The sequence below is a fragment of the Narcine bancroftii genome, chromosome 8 (assembly GCF_036971445.1).
Source record: "Narcine bancroftii isolate sNarBan1 chromosome 8, sNarBan1.hap1, whole genome shotgun sequence".
NCBI lineage: Eukaryota > Metazoa > Chordata > Chondrichthyes > Torpediniformes > Narcinidae > Narcine > Narcine bancroftii.
Genome location: NC_091476.1, coordinates 134,644,126 through 134,661,658, shown reverse-complemented (window position 1 = coordinate 134,661,658; position 17,533 = coordinate 134,644,126). Strand labels below are relative to the sequence as shown.

Below are 17,533 nucleotides of genomic sequence, written 5' to 3'. Positions count from 1 at the left end.
TCAGACTTTGAGGGAGACTAGTGAAAAAATTGCTGGGGCCCTGGCAAAAATATTTAAAATGTCCTTAGCCAGGGGTGAGGTGCCTGAAGATTGGAGGGTAGCTTATGTTGTTTCGTTGTTTAAAAAAGGCTCCAAAAGTAAACCAGGAAATTACAGGCCAGATGTACAAGTATTTGGACAGCCAAGGGCTGATTAAGGATAGCCAGCGTGGCTTTGCATTTAACGAATCATAAGGCACTTTCACACAGAAAAAAAAACACCTAGTTGGCGTATGGATTAACTGCCTCTGGAAGCACAATTGGCTGGTCACATAAAGCAGAAATCCAGTCACGGTGTCCGGAGCAAAACAGGTGGGGCATGAAGCACAGCACCATCGGCGCATAATGTGATGTATAACATACACACCAGGCAGTGAAATTACAAATAGTGGACGAACAGCTCTATCTAATGTTTGACCTGTAAATTTTTTCCAGTCTTCACCCTTTTGATGCATGCAAACATTTCTGTTCAATCAGAAATGCACTGGAGAATTTAAAGAGAAGCAGGGAGCAGTTTGAGGCAGACAGGCGCACTGACATTGGACGCCGTAGACGGAAATTCTTGTTTATTATGAGTTAATTTGCGATGGTCTCCAATAGAAGAATGTGGAGGAGAGAGAGTAAAATGTCCTCAACAATTTTGATGAAGAGGAGTGGCAGACTCATTTCCGTATGTCTTGGGACACCTTCGACTTTGTATTGAGACTCATTGCAAAGGCAGCAAATTGGCAACAGCCTCTCGAACCTCAGTTGAGAGTCGCTGTTTCTTTGTGGTAGTATGCAACCCCAAGTGAATATCAATCCATCAGTTGTATTTTTGAACTGGGTGTTTCCACTGTGTGTTGGTATGCCAGGTTACCGGAGCACTGAGCCAAATGTCAAGTCCAATTGCCAAGTGGCGCACATCTTCAGGAGGTAATGGACAGATTTGCAGAACAGGGGTATCCAATGTGCACTGGTGCCATCGATGGCACATATATTCCCATCATAGCAGCCCCCCCACGCCGAAGATGCTCAAGCCTACTACAATCGAAAGGGTGGTAGTCAATTCTTCTTCAAGCTGTTGTTGACCACACTTCTGGCAAGGATCTCAACCAGAGTGACAATCTTTCATCATTATCAATTTACGTGTAGCAAATGTCAATAAATGTGTTCACGTCTTTTCAGCTTCACATATGTGTGTGGGAGTTGGCCTGGCTACAAGCATGATGCTCAAGTTTTAGCCAACTCACCCATCTACAGAAAGGCTGAAGATAACATGGGTACCTCTTCCCACATGAAGTAACTTTCTATACCCCATTATACAGTGATGTATATGTGGATCAGGCAATCTCTCGGTTTTTTTTAAATGTCACATGTAACCAAGCAGGATGCAATGACAATGGGATATATATTTGTTAAAGAATGGCTGACTTATACTTTAAATTAGATTTTTGAACAAATGCAAGGATTAGATTCTATCATTTTATAAATGTTTGAGATGTCAGAGGGTGTTTAAAGTAGTTATTCATCTACATTTATCTGCCCACAGAATTCAGAATTTGTCAACGGTGTGGAAATCCCTGTGCATCTAATCGGAGACCCAGCTTACCCTCTCAGGAAGTGGCTGATGAAGGGGTTCACTAACCACCGCTCACATGATCAACATCAATGGACCTTTAACCAACGTTTGAGCTCAGCAAGGATGTTGGTAGAAAATGCCTTTGGACATCTCAAAGGTCACTGGAGGTGCCTGGCCAAGAGACTTGATATTAGTACCAGTCATGTATCAGATGCTTTGCCTGTTGTGTTCTGCACAATATATATGAAATTAAAAAGGAGCACTTCATGCCTGAGTGGACTACCAAGCTACCTTATTTCCCCAAGCCTGACCAAGTTACCTATCAGGGGGCACATGCACATGGACGCCAAGCTATCTGTTATGTCAATTCTATAAATTGGTGAGCTGATAAAGGCAAAAATTAACCATTTTTATTAAAGGTCTAAGGAACTTGTCCAAGAAATGTAGTGCAAAGGTAAAATGTAAACAACAAGAGTGCAAATCAAATGTCAGTAAACTTTTTTTCAAAAGTGCAAAATATGAACACAATCAATGTTGAGAGTTGATCACTTCAGCAGATGGAGGAAGGAGGACAATGAAGGGGGAAATCAAACGACTCATATGCCGCATCCATCTGGTTGAGGCTATGACTGTCATTGATAGACAGAAAATAAAATTGCCTCATGGTGCAGGAGCATGGTACTGGCCTGAGAAAGTTTGATGGTATGGAGAGGGAGAAGGATGAGGAGTTGCAGGGAAAGGCATGAGCGCAATCAGGCCTTGCATCAACCCAATTTTTCATGACACGTTGCATGGCTTGCAGAATGGTGCCAAACAAATTCAGGTGGTCCCATGCTGCCAACTCAGCCTTCATTTCGCATTCTTTCCTTGTGCTCCCTCTGCTTCTCCAGGTGTTTGCGATTGCAGTCAGCATCATCCCACTCCATTGACTGCAGTACCTCTTCCATTTCTTTGGAAAACACTTGTCAATTTTTGCCTTTTCGACTGCGGCTGGCATCCTAGAAAGTAAAACAGCACAAGTGACATTAGCTACATAAGTCCTTATGGGCAGACATGCACTCATCAAACCAAATTAGATTGATCATAATCACGAACAAGAAATGATATTTTTTACCTGGAGAATCTCTGATCGGTGTCAGTTTCCAATCCAGTGGCCTCACCAGCTTCTGCAGTGATGCTGGAGGATGGAGACGCAGCAAGGAAGGCATTGGAGACCGTTGGCTCATTCATTGTGGTCAGGAGAGAGACCGGATTAGCAGAGTGGTTGGTCCCCCAGATAGACTGGCACAGGTCAAAATAGCACCAGTCCAGACAGCATCTGCAACTTCTACCATTGTGGTCCATTACCTGAAGGAATTTCTTGCAGGAGCTCTTCAGTTTTGCTCCTGGTGAACCCACACACGAGCTGTGTAAACAGCTTTTCAAGTATTGGACCATCTTTCACTGTACCAGTCATCTGGCATTTTATTTCCTCCCTGATTCCATTGACCCTCCAATTTGCAGACATTACTATTTTGGTTTGTGTGTAGGTCGATCACTGACCCGTGGCTTTTGTTTTTTGAAAATCCCGCACAAAATGGTGCACATGTACGACATATTCAATCACCATTTATGCCGTGCAAGCTGGTTTCCACGTTTACAACACTTTGTCACTGAGACTACCTCACTTGGAGAATTAAAGGAGGATAAAAAATGATACCCTAAGCCAACTTGATAGTGCTCAGAAGGTAAGTGGAGCATTGAAAAGGCATACGATAGCCGGCTTGTATCGGCATTATGTCGGTGCCTTTATAGAGTTTTTCAAGGAGGTTACCAAGATGAAGGAAAGGCAGTGGATGTTGTCTACATGGACTTTAAGGGCTTTGACTGGGTTCCGCGTGGGAGGTTAGTTCAGAAGTTTAGACATCCATGGAGAGGTTATAAACTGGATTTGAAATTGGCTGAATGGGAGAAAACAGATTGGTAGTGGTTGATTCCTTCTCAGACTGGAGGCCTGTAATTAGTTGTGTACCTCAGGGAATTGGTTCTGGGACCATTGTTGTCTATATCAATGATGTGGATGACAACATGAGAAATTGGATCAGCAAGTTTGCTGATGACACTACAATTGGAGGCTTTGTGGACAGCAATGAAGGCTTTCAAAGCTTGCAGAGGGATCTGGACCAACTGGAAAAATGGGTCAGAAAATGGCAGATAGAATTTAATGCAGACAAGTGTGAGGTATTGCATTTTGGAATGACAAACCAAAGTAGGACATACATAGTAAATGGAGGGGCACTGAGAAGTGCTGAGAAACAAAGGGATCTGAGAACACAGATACATCATTCCCTGAAAGTGGTGTCACAGGTAAACATGGTTGTAAAGAAAGCTTTTGGTATCTTGGCTTTCATAAATCAAAATATTGATTACAGGAGTTAGGATATTATAGTGAGGTTGTACAAGACAATGGTGAGGGCACATTTGAAGTATTGTGTGCAGTTCCGGTGGCCAAACTACAGGAAAGATATCAATAAGATTGAAAGAGTGCAGAGAAGATTTACTAAGATGTTGCTGAGTCTTCAGGAATTGAGTTACAGGGAAAGAGTAAAGAGGTTAGGAGCATAGAAGAATGAGGGAGATTTGATAGAGGTTTACAAAATTGAGGGGTACAGACAGAATAAATGCAAGTAAGCTCTTTCCACAGATTAGGAGAGATAAATATGAGAGGACATGGCTTTAGAGTGAAAGAGGAAAGGTTTAGGGGGAACTTCACTCAGAGTGGTGGGAGTGGAGTGTTTGCTCACTGAAATCAACCCTTCTGGTTGTGCGATCCTTCAGTTAGCAGTGTAGCCGCCGCTACACTTTAAAATAAATAGATGTATGCATAAGGAGTTAAACAAGAAAATCTACAGACGCTGGAGAAACTCAGCAAGTCTCGCTGTGAAAAAAAAAGTGGTGGGAGTGTGGAACAAGCAGACATCTGACATGGTAAATGAGAGCTCACTCTTAAGTTTTAAGAATAAATTGAATAGATACATGGATGGGAGAGGTATGGAGGGTTATGGAATGGGTGCAGGTCAGTGGGACTAACAGAATTAGAAGGGCCAAATGGCCTGTTTTCTATGCTGTAGTTTTCTATGGTTCTAGGAGATCTAAGAATTAATAGTCTTAAACACAAATCTTTATTGGACTGAGGTCTGAAGCTTACCAAATGTTTTATTCCTAAAAGTCAGGTGGTAGGTGGAATAAGCACAGGAGATCAAACAATTAGCTGATAACCATGTACGGATTCACCAACTACCATTCAAACATCAAAGACCCAGCTCATCAAGGACAGAGGCATTTCAAAGATCTCAGCAATTAATAACCTATCCTTGTTACTAGTGTCCACCACATACAGCATACCATGAGTTGTAACCTTAGTTAAACCAAAATTTTATCAATTTTTTAAAAAAGCATTTGGAAAAAATTCTTCTAAAATATTTAAAACGTGTCAGTAAAGTGCTCTAAAATTGCTAGAAATGGAAAAACTCAACAGGTCATGCAGCATTTATGGAAAGCAATCGGCAGTTGACGTGTCAGGCCCGGGCCCTTCCCAAAGTAGGATGCTCCATGACCCATTGAGTTTTTCCAGCATTTTTTTGTGTATTGTTCCATCTCTTTATTATCTGCAGACTTCTTGTTTCACCTGAGTGAAGTCTCTTGCTCAAATAAACATTCTCATCTGGGAAGAGGACAGGATGCTTGAGAATCACAAAGGAAAAAAGCTGCAATTCCCAAAAGATTTACCCCTGTGCTCAGTGGTTAGTGCAACGCCAGTGATCCAGGGTTGAATCCAGCATTGTCTTTAAGAAGTTTATACATTCTCCCCATGACCTGAGTGGGATTTCCTTGGATGCTCTAGTTTCCTACCACCCTCCAAAATGTTATGGGGTTGTAGATGAATTGGGCAGCTTGGTTCTCAATGGTGGAATCATTTTCTACCACGTTGCAAATAAAATTTAAATCTTTGCTGCACCAAAATTGAAGAAAAACATAAAAGGGGAGTGCCAAACTCTGATCAAGCCAACTTCACAACAGCCTTTGATTCTAGTCAGAAGATAGGGTTTATGGAGTTTCTCATATTCAGCTGTCATCAGGAACTTGCTATCATCTGCAACACAATGACATTCATACTCTGATTCTAATCAATGGAGCCAGAGCAGACTGGGGTAAAGCATGACTGTGCCATCTTTCCACCTTGCTGCAATACTGCATCTCTAATATATTTCCTGCCATTATAGGATTTAATTTACAGAAGCCATTCTCTACAGGGGCCAGACTGAAATAAAATATTTTATGATTGTAAAGTATATGTAATCAATGTTTTTTTATGTCATCTGGAGAAAAGTACAGAACTAACTAAGTAAATGACTGTTTCACAGGACAGGGGCCCATAAACTTTAAGCAGAATCCCAAGGAGGGGGCCATAATCAAAAAAAAGGTTAAAAATGGCTGATCTACAAGATAAAGTGATATTATTAACTTCTGATGCCTCCATTCTAAAACCAAGATCACTCTAGTCGACAGTATGCAAATGAAATATACACAAGCATAGGTTCAATGGATGAGATCCAAGTCATCACAATTTTTTTTTAACTGAGCGCAAGAATCTAGGTCCCTTAGCAAATATCAAGACGACAAGAGAACTTTCATAACTTGATTCTGCTGGACAACACTGACTCCCCTTACTCCACCCCAAAAACAAAATCCACAATCAGATTCCTAAAAACAGATTAGGTTCTATATCGCAAGACCATTTAACTGATGAACTTCACTGAATAAATCATCACCTCTAGCAAACTGAGGGAAAGATCTCATCTAACATAAAATTTAGGGGCTACCAAGCAGCAATGGTCTTCACTTATTGAATGCTGCAGATAAAACAATTCCTATCACAAAGCATTAACGACGTACTACCAATGTTGTCTCAGCAAAATCTTCAAATTCATCAGTCAGAACAAGTGACTTCTAAGAAGGCAAAGAAAATACTTGAAGAATGTTCTGAAAAGTTCCTAATAAAAAAATGGAACAATCACACTGACTATTGGGAATGCTTGGCACACACATGAACAAAATAGAGGGGTGTCTGGGAAAGCACTGAACTTCCCAGTCTCTCAGATTAGAGCACGGAGAGACCATGCACAAACAAAAGGAGTGTAGAACATTCCAAACAACACACCCATTTTCCCTGTCAAATATGATCTGCCAACCTCACTCTTCAGCCACCTGAGGAATGGTGAGAGCAAGGCATCCACAACTCCAAGGAACTACCCAAGATGAATAACATTTACTCTCTAGGAAACACTTTAGGGGAGGATTGAAAAAGACAAACATTGGAAAATAATACATTTTCAGATACAAAGATGGTAATGAAATACAAAATTTTTAAAAATGAACAATTGTTAACTAAATTATTGCAATTAAAAACATGATTTAAAGAAATAATGTTTGAAAACTTCTGTTCAACTTGCAGTGGAGGCTGTTACACTTAACCAAACTAATGCAGGTGTAGTGTGGTTAAATGTAATTCGTAGTTTTTTTTTTCACAAACATAAAATTCATGTGCAGTTATGAATGAAAGAGTGCAACCTGTTCAACAAAGCGAATGCTATCCATGAAATGCTTACATGTGTAGTACAGACACTATACAACAATAACAAGCTTCACTTTTAATTATAACATTTTAGCAGCTACATTTCCCAATGCCATATGAATAACAACAACAATAATAAATAATAGTTTAATTCTTAATTAAGTGCTCTGATTTAAATTAACGGTCAAGAATTTTAGGTGAGAAGTTGAATTAGGGCTGCTTTGCTGCTCCTACTCTGGAAGTCATGCTCAAAACACAGGCAGGATAACCAGACAGTAACTGTGGATTGATAACCACCTGCGGCATGACCTAGTTTCTCCATTGAACTCACAGCATTGTGACGGAAACAATAGTCGATTTGTTACCCCAGCTGACTGGATGAAGGACTGCATTAGTTCAGCAGGAATTATTGCAAATAAACTGCTTATTCCCTGAGATGCAAGAATATCATTCAAAATGCAAATTATTAATGGTCCTTCCTTACCAAAGCTAAATATTGTTAATTATTAAACTTTCATTGCTTTCTACAAGCAAATAACATTCCAATCATATGAACCAAGACTAAACTATCACATGTGGAATGTTATGGATATTTTGCTTTGTCTTACTAAACCTAATACACGTGGATTAAAAACCTGTTTAAAGTTCAGTCATACATACCAATAGAGGAAGATTGGGGACTAATCAATAAATCCTCCTGAGCCTGCTCACTCCCTGGTACAGTTTGATGGTCACTAAGGGAACTCTGTGAAGCACTGACAGGCTGTGATACAACTTCGTGACCTTCATCATCACTCAACCTTTCAACTTTGATCCTTACATCATCTTCGACCATTGGGGATGATGTTGCTTTTGTACTCTCACAAGCAGAGTACTCAGGCACTCTCCCTGTCACCTCAGTGGTTATGGGCTGTTCCACAACTCTAACACTCTCTGTTGATTTTGCTTTCTCGTTGAGAGTCCGACGATCAGCACCCACAGGCTGTGTCCACTGAAATGACAGTGATGAGTCAACAGAGTGCTGGGTCCTATTGTCTGAGAAGGTCATTGATGGGTTCGCAACTTGAGAACAGTTGGGCTGCACAGCAGATTCTGTGGGACTCTCTGGGGACATCATTATGAAGTTCTTTCGTTTTCTGCGAGATTCCCTGGGCTTGCTTTTCTCAACTGAGCTGCATTCTGAAGATACTGGAGATAGGCTGTCATCATGGGACTGAATGATACAAGCACTATTATTTTCTTGAGAAAGAGGAGGAGGAACAGATCCTGGTGAATTATTACTTGTATTCCACAGGATACTTGATTTCATGAACTCTGAACAGGTGTTTGCTACGTGAAACATCTGCATGTAGCTTGCAGCAGCCAAGACATCAATAATGTTCTCTGTATTTATGGAAAGTGTGGCTGTATATGCATACTCCAACAATGGAGAAAATCCACTGACAGTAACATGATTCAAATCCAAAATGCACTCATCTGTATCCGACTGATTTACAAGTTTTGCCCTGAAGAATTCACTGCAAGCAGCAAGAACCACTTTGTGGGCCCTGAAGACCTTCTCCTGGACTCGAATTGTCACATCACAGAAGTGTCCTTCGTTGCGCAGTTTATTTAACTTTCCCAGAAGCTCTTGACCATGGACTGGAGAATTGTGTGTAAAAGTTTTTAAACCCATTATTTTTCCTCACGGAGTTCAAAAGATAGAGTACCTGATGGAAAAACATTTGCATTTTATTTTGAGTTTTGAAGATCAATACACTCTCAGGCACATTGACTAGCCTGCAAGCCTTCAATATAAACCTATATTTAAAAAGTTAGCATTGGGCATGTAATTTTGCACTTTACCAAACAGCAATTCATTGTACTCTATTTTTTATTTTTAAAATTATTTAGTGTTGTAATCCCAACAATCATAATTTAATCTCATTAAAACTGAACACAGAAAAAATGGTCTATGCAGCACCAAAAGAACACAATTGAAATGTTTTGTTTTAAGTCATTTTAGCTCAGACTTTGTGCGTTGAACTATTTATTCTCCCTTCACCTTTTGGTAGAGTTTCTTTTGCTTTGATATTTCCCTTAACCAACCATTTTAAGAATCCAACATATAGTACCTTCATCATCAGCTGCCTGTGCCATTTAATAACCACACTCTTAATGTCTGATTAATTTCTGAATATTGTAATCGTGTTGTAATATTGTAATCCAAAACCTAGATTTTAAAATTATGCTACGAGGCCTTTTTAAATTGTAAAATCAAGATGCAAGTCAGCCGTTACTTCAAGAATTTTATGTCATGTTGGACAAAGTTGTGATTATTTACAGTAATCACAAGTAGAAAAGATTGACAGAAGAGTGACCAGAAATTACACAGCTTATTGAGAAATGTTTTTCAAAAACAAAAACCTTCATGCTGTGTTAATTCTAGTACATTTTCTGATGAACATTACTTTTAGAATCTATGTTCAGATGTTTAGTGAAGGTGACTTCTTCACATTTACCCTCAGTTTTCGGAAGCATATTCACTTCTGCAGTTCCATAATAATGTCTGCAATATTATCATTGTATTGGGTAGCTTGATTCATTAATTTTTTTACAATGATGTGCAATTTTAGTTGGCACCATTTTTATACAGTATCAAAGTTTTAACTTCATGATGATGGGAGATCAACCAAAGCAGAAGCAGGTCATGAATGATGTGATATGCCTTCAGCTTTGAACTCAGATATAAAGTCAACAACTTGAGTTTTCACTTCATTGTTTTGTGTATAAAACTACTGTTCTTGCTTGAAGTTTGAACGGTACTTGCCTGAAATTTGTTTAGTACACCAAGAAGAAAAACTAAATCCTGATTATTGAAAGACCATTCAGACCTCCTAATCTACGTTGACTCTCTCAAACAGCCCCTCTGATCCTTTCCCTTCAACGTTGCAAATATTTCACCTTCACATTCCACAGAATCTGAAAAGTCACAGCACAGATGGTTGTAATTCAGCCCTCTGAGTCCACACTAACGTTTCGAACAATTCCATTCTCAAACAATTTATTTATAACTCTACAAATTAACTTCCCTCTGGAGCCTTATCCAACTCACTTTTGAAATAATGATTATGATTGGCAATCTCTTTGAAGGCAATGTGCTCCGATCTTAACCACACGTTGTGCAACCTTATCCACTTTAGTAACTACCAACTCGGTCCAAACAATGATGTGCAATTTTAGTTGGCACCATTTTTATACAGTATCAAAGTTTTAACTTCATAATGATGGGAGATCAACCAAAGCAGAAGCAGGTCATGAATGATGTGATATGCCTTCAGCTTTGAACTCAGATATAAAGTCAACAACTTGAGTTTTCACTTCATTGTTTTGTGTATAAAACTACTGTTCTTGCTTGAAGTTTGAACTGTACTTGCCTGAAATTTGTTTAGTACACCAAGAAGAAAGTAAGACTAATGGAATTTACCGACACTGCACAGCCTTGACTCAATTGGAGGCGAACACGACCAATGTTTTAAATGAAGCCTGAAATGCAGAGCAACAGGGGATACCAGTGTTTTTGTAGCCAATGGGGTGAGACTGTAGACTAGTCCCAGTTGCCTACCAGGAAGGAGAGCACGGCAAGATCCAACAAGGAGCGGGTCATCTGCTTCAGGGACCTGGGACCACACCTCCCCGGTGCACACACACGGGGGCTGGGCTTCTGAGGCCGCATGGTGGGGCCCGGCGCTGCACTGCCCGTTTCCCAGGCTGGGCACGGGCCCGCCGTGCGCCTTGCCCACAGCCCAGGCCCAGTGACGGCGCCGCCGCACTGGCGAACGCGGCCTTTGTGGACGCGAGGCCCGGTGCGAGGCGGCGGAACCCCTCTCGGTCGCAGGCCCCAAGCTCAGGCCACGGTGCGAGCACGGAGATCGGGCCCAGGCAGGGATGGCAGGTCCAGCGTACGGGTGAGAGCCTACTCCGACAAGGCCACAGCTTACCCTGTATCACGTTAAGTCCCCGCCCGGTTCCCGGCACTGCCGCCGCTCGGTCCGCACCCGCTGCTCGCGCTGGCGTTTGTTTTGTTCCCGGCCTGCCCTGCGCGCCTGCGGCTGTCGCTCAAACCTAGGGGCGGGTCTGGCAGGTGCTCGGGTGGTGATTGACAGCCGTGCCACACAGCCCTGGAACTGCATTTACCTGGCGCCGAGACCGCCTTGCTGGATACCTTGGCTGATAGAGCCGTTGGTCACTGCTGCAACGCCACAAACGTCGAAGCCATCACTGTCCCACAAAGTGCAATAGGGAAATGACCAGGGAATTGTACGACTGAAAATTAAAACCATGGAAAAAGCTCAACAGGACAGGCACCAGTGACAAGAGTGCACCTTTCAGGTCGACCTTCCATCAGAATTGTACTCCTGAAGAGGGTCTTTTTAGTTTAGCTCATATCAAAATCTCACGGAATGACGACAGGAAAGAGATTGCCTTTGGTTGGCTGCTGGATCTACTCAACTGCATCAAATGCGAGGGACTGAGGACACCTCCGCCACATGCTCATAGAAACATAGAAAATAGGTGGAGGAGTAGGCCATTTGGCCCTTCAAGCCTACACCGCCATTCATTTTTGATCATGGCTGATCATCCACTCGGTACCCTGTTCCAGCTCTCTCTCCATACCCCCTGATCCCCCTAGTCACAAGTACTAAATCTAACTCTCTCCTAAATATAGCTGGGGAACTGGCTTCAATCACTTCCTGTGGCAGAGAATTCCATAAATTCACCATCCTCTGAGTGAGTGAAGAGGCTTTGTTCTGGCATCACGAGAGGAAGGCCCATCACATCAAACGTCAATCGGTGGACAGAGGAAATAATTCAAGGAGCATTCTCAAAGCCTCTGAAAAAGGCAAACCATCTCCACCAACCTCTCTACGTCCCATTACCACTCTAGATGGTGAATTAACATTGAGAATCTTGAGTCCCTTTGCAGGAAGCATGATGAAGCCCACTACGACTAGCAGAAAGGAACAAATCACAAGCCAAACGACCCACCTGCAAGTTTATATTAGGCCCAAAGGATATTGTCAAAATATGGTAATTGGACAAAAGAAAATGAATAGGTCTCATTTATCACAGAACCATAACATTATAAAGGTAAAGGTTCCATTATTTCATGTAATACTACATTTAGAATGTAGACAGAGTAGCCACTGTGTCCAACACCCCTCACAGAAACCTGGTCTTCTCCCCTCCTAGTACTGACCAGACCTGAGCCTGCTTAGCTTCCGAGATCAGGCAATCTCAGGCGTATTTGGGCTGTTAGGCTTCTGCCCATTGTTTAGATATCTTTACCTCCTATGGAGGCTTGAGACCTGCTGAGTTCCTCCAGCATTTCAGTGTTTTCATTATAATCCCAGTATCTGCAGACCTTCATGTTTCCATCTTTCTCTCTGCACTGCTGTTGCTTAGTCTGCTGAATATTAACAATTTCCAGCTTTTAGATTATCACTTCCCTTCCAGGGATGGCTGCCTTGAGACAGCACTGCTCATCTATCTGATGGGATTCCTTCTGTCTCCTTTACCCTCCTCACCCTCATCGGGATCTGTATCACACGCTTAGCTGGACTTTTCACAACTTCCTGCTCTTTTGTCATGGTAACACTATACTCTGCATTTTTGACTTACTTTGACACCATAACCTGTTCAAGTTCATTTATCATCCAATTATACGTTCAACCCGATGAAACAGCATTCTTCGGTCCTCACGGCAAAACACTGTAAACACACATACAGGCAAATGATACATATGCACAGTATGTATATTCAAATATTAAAATAAATAAATATTATTGTTAACGTAATAGTAAAGTCACAGAGGGATTGTATGAGCCAGTTCATCAATCGTTCAGCAATATCAGTGCTCTTTGGAAGAAGCTGTTTCTCAACCTGATGGTTCTTCCTCTGTATCTCTTTCCCGATGGGAGTCTGCATTTCTGTATTATTAATATTGCAATACCTGCTCCACATATGTATGTGTTGATGACTGGATCAAGCAAAGCCTTTTACTGTACCTTGGTGCAAGAGAAAATAAACAAAGTTTATTTTGCAAGAGAAATTAATGTTGACCAAAACTTGGCTTCCCAGCCACAACCCTTCGCAAATTCATCAGCTTTGAATTATTTCATGTTGTTACGGACTAAGATTCCATCCTTCATGTTTCATATCAACCTGTCCATATTTTACCAAACTCCACCACCATTCCTGGCAATGTATTTCAAGCATCCACTATTCCCTGTGTAAAATAATGTTCCCCTGACGTTTCCCCTAAACTTTCCTCCTCTCAGCTTTTACGATGTCCTCTGGGAAAAAGGACATCTTAGCTATGGCTTAGCTATGGCTCTCATAATGTTGTAGACCTTTATTCAATCACCTCTCATTCTGTTAACCTTGCCTCATAAGTCGTATTGTTTAATCCAGGTATCATTTGGTTGATCTCCTCTGGACGCTCTCCATAGCTTCCACATCGTTTCTGTAATGAAGTGGGCAGACTGAACACAATATTCCAAATATGTTCCAACCAGAGTTCTATAGAGCAGAAACATTACCTCATGATTCTTGAACTCAATCCCCTGACTATTGAAGGCTACCATTTATAAGCCTTTTTAACTACCCTATTAACCTCCGTGGCAATCTTATGAGAGTGAGCTATGGATTTGGACCTAAAGATCCCTCTGTTCTTTCACACTAAGAATCCTGCCATTAACCATGTACTCTGCCTTCACGTTTGACCTTCCAAAATGGATCACTTCACACTTATCCAGATTGAACTCCATTGCCGCCCTAGAGATCTGCAGCCAATTCCACATCTTACGAAGATGCAGCTTTCAAGAAAATATTTGATTATGCTCCTTAAGCAAATTTATTTCATAAATGAACATAGAGCACCACAATACATACAGGCCCTTCAACCAACAATGTTGTGCGGATCCTTGTTTGTGGTCTATATCAATGATCTGGATGATGATATAAATCAGATCAGCAAATTTACTGATGACCCTAAGATAGGAGACGTAGTGGACAGTGAAGAAAGCTTTCATAGCTTGCAGAAGGATCTGGACCAGCTGGGAGAATGGAGTTTTATGCAGACAAATGTAAGGTGATGTATTTTGGAAGGGAAAACCAAGGTAGGACATACACAGTAAATGGTAGGGCACTGAGATGTGCGGAGGAGCAAAGAGATCTGGGATCCCTGAAGGTGGCATCGCAGGTGGACAGGATTGTAAAGAAAGCTTTTGACATCTTAGCCTTTATAAATCAAAGTACTGAGTATAGGAGTTGGGGATGTTATGTTGAAGTTGTCTAAAACTTTGGTGAGGACAAATTTGAAATATTGTGTGCAGTCTTGTCACTTAACTACAGGAAGGATATTAATAAGATTTAAAGAGTGCAGAGAAGATTTACTCGGATATTGCCAGGGCTTCAGGAGTTGAATTACAGGGAAAGATTAAACGGGTTAGGACTTTATTCCTTGGAGCATAGAAGAATGAGGGGAGATTTGATAGAGGTTTATAAAATTATGAGAGATATAGACAGAGTAGAGGCAAGTAGGCATTTCCACTTACATTGGGGGAGATAAATACAAGAGCTCATTAGTTTTAAGCTGAAGGGGGAAAGGTTTAGCGGGAACATTAGGGGAAAGTTCTTCTCTCAGAGAGTGGTGGGAGTGTGAAATGTGCTGCCATCTGATATGGTAAATGTGGGCTTGATCTTGAGTTTTAAAAATAGATTGGATAGATACATGAATGAGAGAGGTCTGGAGAGTTATGGAATGGGAGTAGGTCAGTGGGACTAGCAAAATAGTGGTTGGTGCAGAAGGCCCAAATGGCCTGTTTTCTGTGCTGTAGCATTCCGTTTCTTTATATGGTTCTATAAGGTTCCGAACAAGAAAAAAATTTAAACCCTCCCCACCTCTATTTTTCTTTCATCCATGTGTCTATCTAAGAGTCTTTTAAATACACCTATTGTTCCAACCTCCACCACCACCCCTGGCAAAGCAGTCCAGCACCCACAGGCCTGATGTCTACCTAAACATTCCTTGCGTCACTTGTACAGATGTCCTCTGCTCTTTGCTACTTCTGGCCTGGGAAAAAGGCACTGGTTGTCTACCTTATCTATACCTCTCATAATATTGTAGAGCTATATTAAGTCACTTCTCATCCTTCTTCATCCAAATAAAAGGCCTAGCTCTGCTAATCTTGCCTTGTAAGGCATATTTTTCCAATCCAGGTAATATCCTGGTAAATCTCCTCTGCACCCTTGCCATAGCTTCCACACATATCCTATAATGAGGTGACCAGAAATGAACACAATATTCTAAATGTGGTTTCACCAGAGATTTATAGAGCTGCAACATGGCATGGCTTGTTCTTCCACACTGTTAAGTATACTACCATTAATCATGTACTCTGCCTTCAGGTTTGACCTTCCAAAATGCATCACCCCACCTCACAGGCTGAATTCCATCTGCTACTTTTCCACCCATTTCTGCATCCTGTCTATATCCTTTTGAAACCTCTGACAACTTTAAACAATATCCACAACTCCTCCAACCTTCATATCATCCTCAAACTTACTGGCCTATCCTTCCACTTCTTCATCTTGATTATTCATAACAGTCACAAAGAGAAGGGGTTTCAGAATAGATCCCTGCGGAACTCCACTCATGACTGACTTCCAGGCAGAATGCTTTCTGTCCACTACTATTCTCTGCTTTCTACAGGCAAAACAATTCTGAATCCACACAGCAAGATTCCATGAAACCCGTGCCTCATGACTTCTGAACGAATCTCATCACATCTACTTCCGTACTTTCATCAATTTCTTTTGTTACCTCTTCAGAAAACTCAATTAGGCTCGTGAGGCAGGACCTTCTCCTCACAAAGCCATACTGACTATCCCTGAGAGGACTGAACTTCTCCAAATGCTCATAGATCCTGTCCTTCAGAATCCTCTCTAATAATTTGCACACTATTCACGTAAGACTCACTGATCTATAATTCCCAGGATTCTCCCTATTGCCTTTTTTAAACAAGGGGTCAACACTTGCCTTTGTCCAATCCCCTGACACCTCCCCTGTGGCCAAGGAGGATTCAAATATCATTGCCAACATCCCGACTATCTCTTTGCTTCCTTGCTAGGTTGCTATGGGAAGGGAGGAAAGAGTTAGCTGAGACATTGGCATCGATATTTTCTCTGGTAAATACTGAAGCAATGTATTCACATAGGACCTGCCCAAGCTCCTCCGACTCCAGGCACATATTGCCTCATTTATCTTTAAGCAGCCCTACCTTCACTCTCATCATCCTTCTATTCTTCCCACAAGAATCTGACACATTGGGATTCTCCTTAGTCCTTTCTTAAGTTCCTTCCTGACGACCACATAATTTGGGGTAAACCACTGTAATGTATAATTATCTGGACAAGCATGCCTATTGGCCAGTTGTACCTGTGGGCCCTCCCCACAGGCTTCTGTGTAAATGTGGCTGTTCCACAGCTCCCTGCAACTCAGTGCATGACAGTGGAACAGTAAGGATATCCTATGTTCTCAAGTGAATTAAAGCCTATTGGTTTCTCCACAATAGTCTCCTGAGTAATTGATGGTGCATCAATTTAATTCACTTGAAGTTTTCTAGAATGGAGCAGATCCTCAAACCAAAAAAACTGGAAATTGACCCTCAATCGCCTGAGGTATCTACCAGCTTCGAACTCTGGCAGCGCAGTTTGGAGGCATTCCTGCAGGCCTCCTCTCTCATCATGGGTTCAAAGACTGACAAACTGTAGGTACTGCACTCCCTGGTCGGCACCCTGATGTACTCCATGATCGAGGATACCACAACATACCAGGAACCATGGACACCCTCAAAGGGCAATGCTTGCATAAGATCAACATTGTTTATGCTAGACACCTTTTAGTGACCAGAAAGCAACAACTTGGTGAGTCAAACGCTGAATACCTCTGGGCTCTGTGACCACTCAGCAGGGCCTATGAATGCAAAGCTGTGTCTGTGTGGAGATACAGTGCTTACTTAAGGAAGGGGTTATTGAAGTCGTCAATAGCCCTAGGAGAGCGCAGGTACTGGTAGTGCAGAAAGGGGAAAAGAATAGAATGGTCATCGATATACTCAATTAGATGCAAACTCCCGCCAATCACCGACATGGTCAACCAAATTGCCCAATATAAGTTCTTCTCGATCATCGATCTAAAGTCGGCATATCATCAGCTACCCATCTGCCCGAGGAGTCACGTGATGGAGTAGTGGCTGGTCGGGGAACTCCAGCCCTCTC

At 41.8% G+C, this 17,533-nt stretch overlaps 1 protein-coding gene across 2 annotated transcripts in view; it reads right to left on the bottom strand.

Moving 5' to 3' along the window:
* zbtb44 (zinc finger and BTB domain containing 44) overlaps positions 1 to 11,294 on the bottom strand; it is a 34,400-nt gene extending 23,106 nt beyond the window's left edge. The window contains exons 1-2 of one of the 2 annotated variants that reach the window (XM_069894920.1): positions 11,194 to 11,280; positions 7,874 to 8,922 (exon numbers count right to left, since the gene is read on the bottom strand). In XM_069894920.1, coding sequence (XP_069751021.1) covers positions 7,874 to 8,888 — 1,015 coding nt within the window. In that variant the 5' untranslated portion in view covers positions 8,889 to 8,922; positions 11,194 to 11,280. Of the gene's footprint in view, positions 1 to 7,873; positions 8,923 to 11,193 lie in introns of both variants that reach the window. The other variant, XM_069894923.1, reaches the window with a different exon arrangement.
* Positions 11,295 to 17,533: the final 6,239 nt, after the last annotated feature.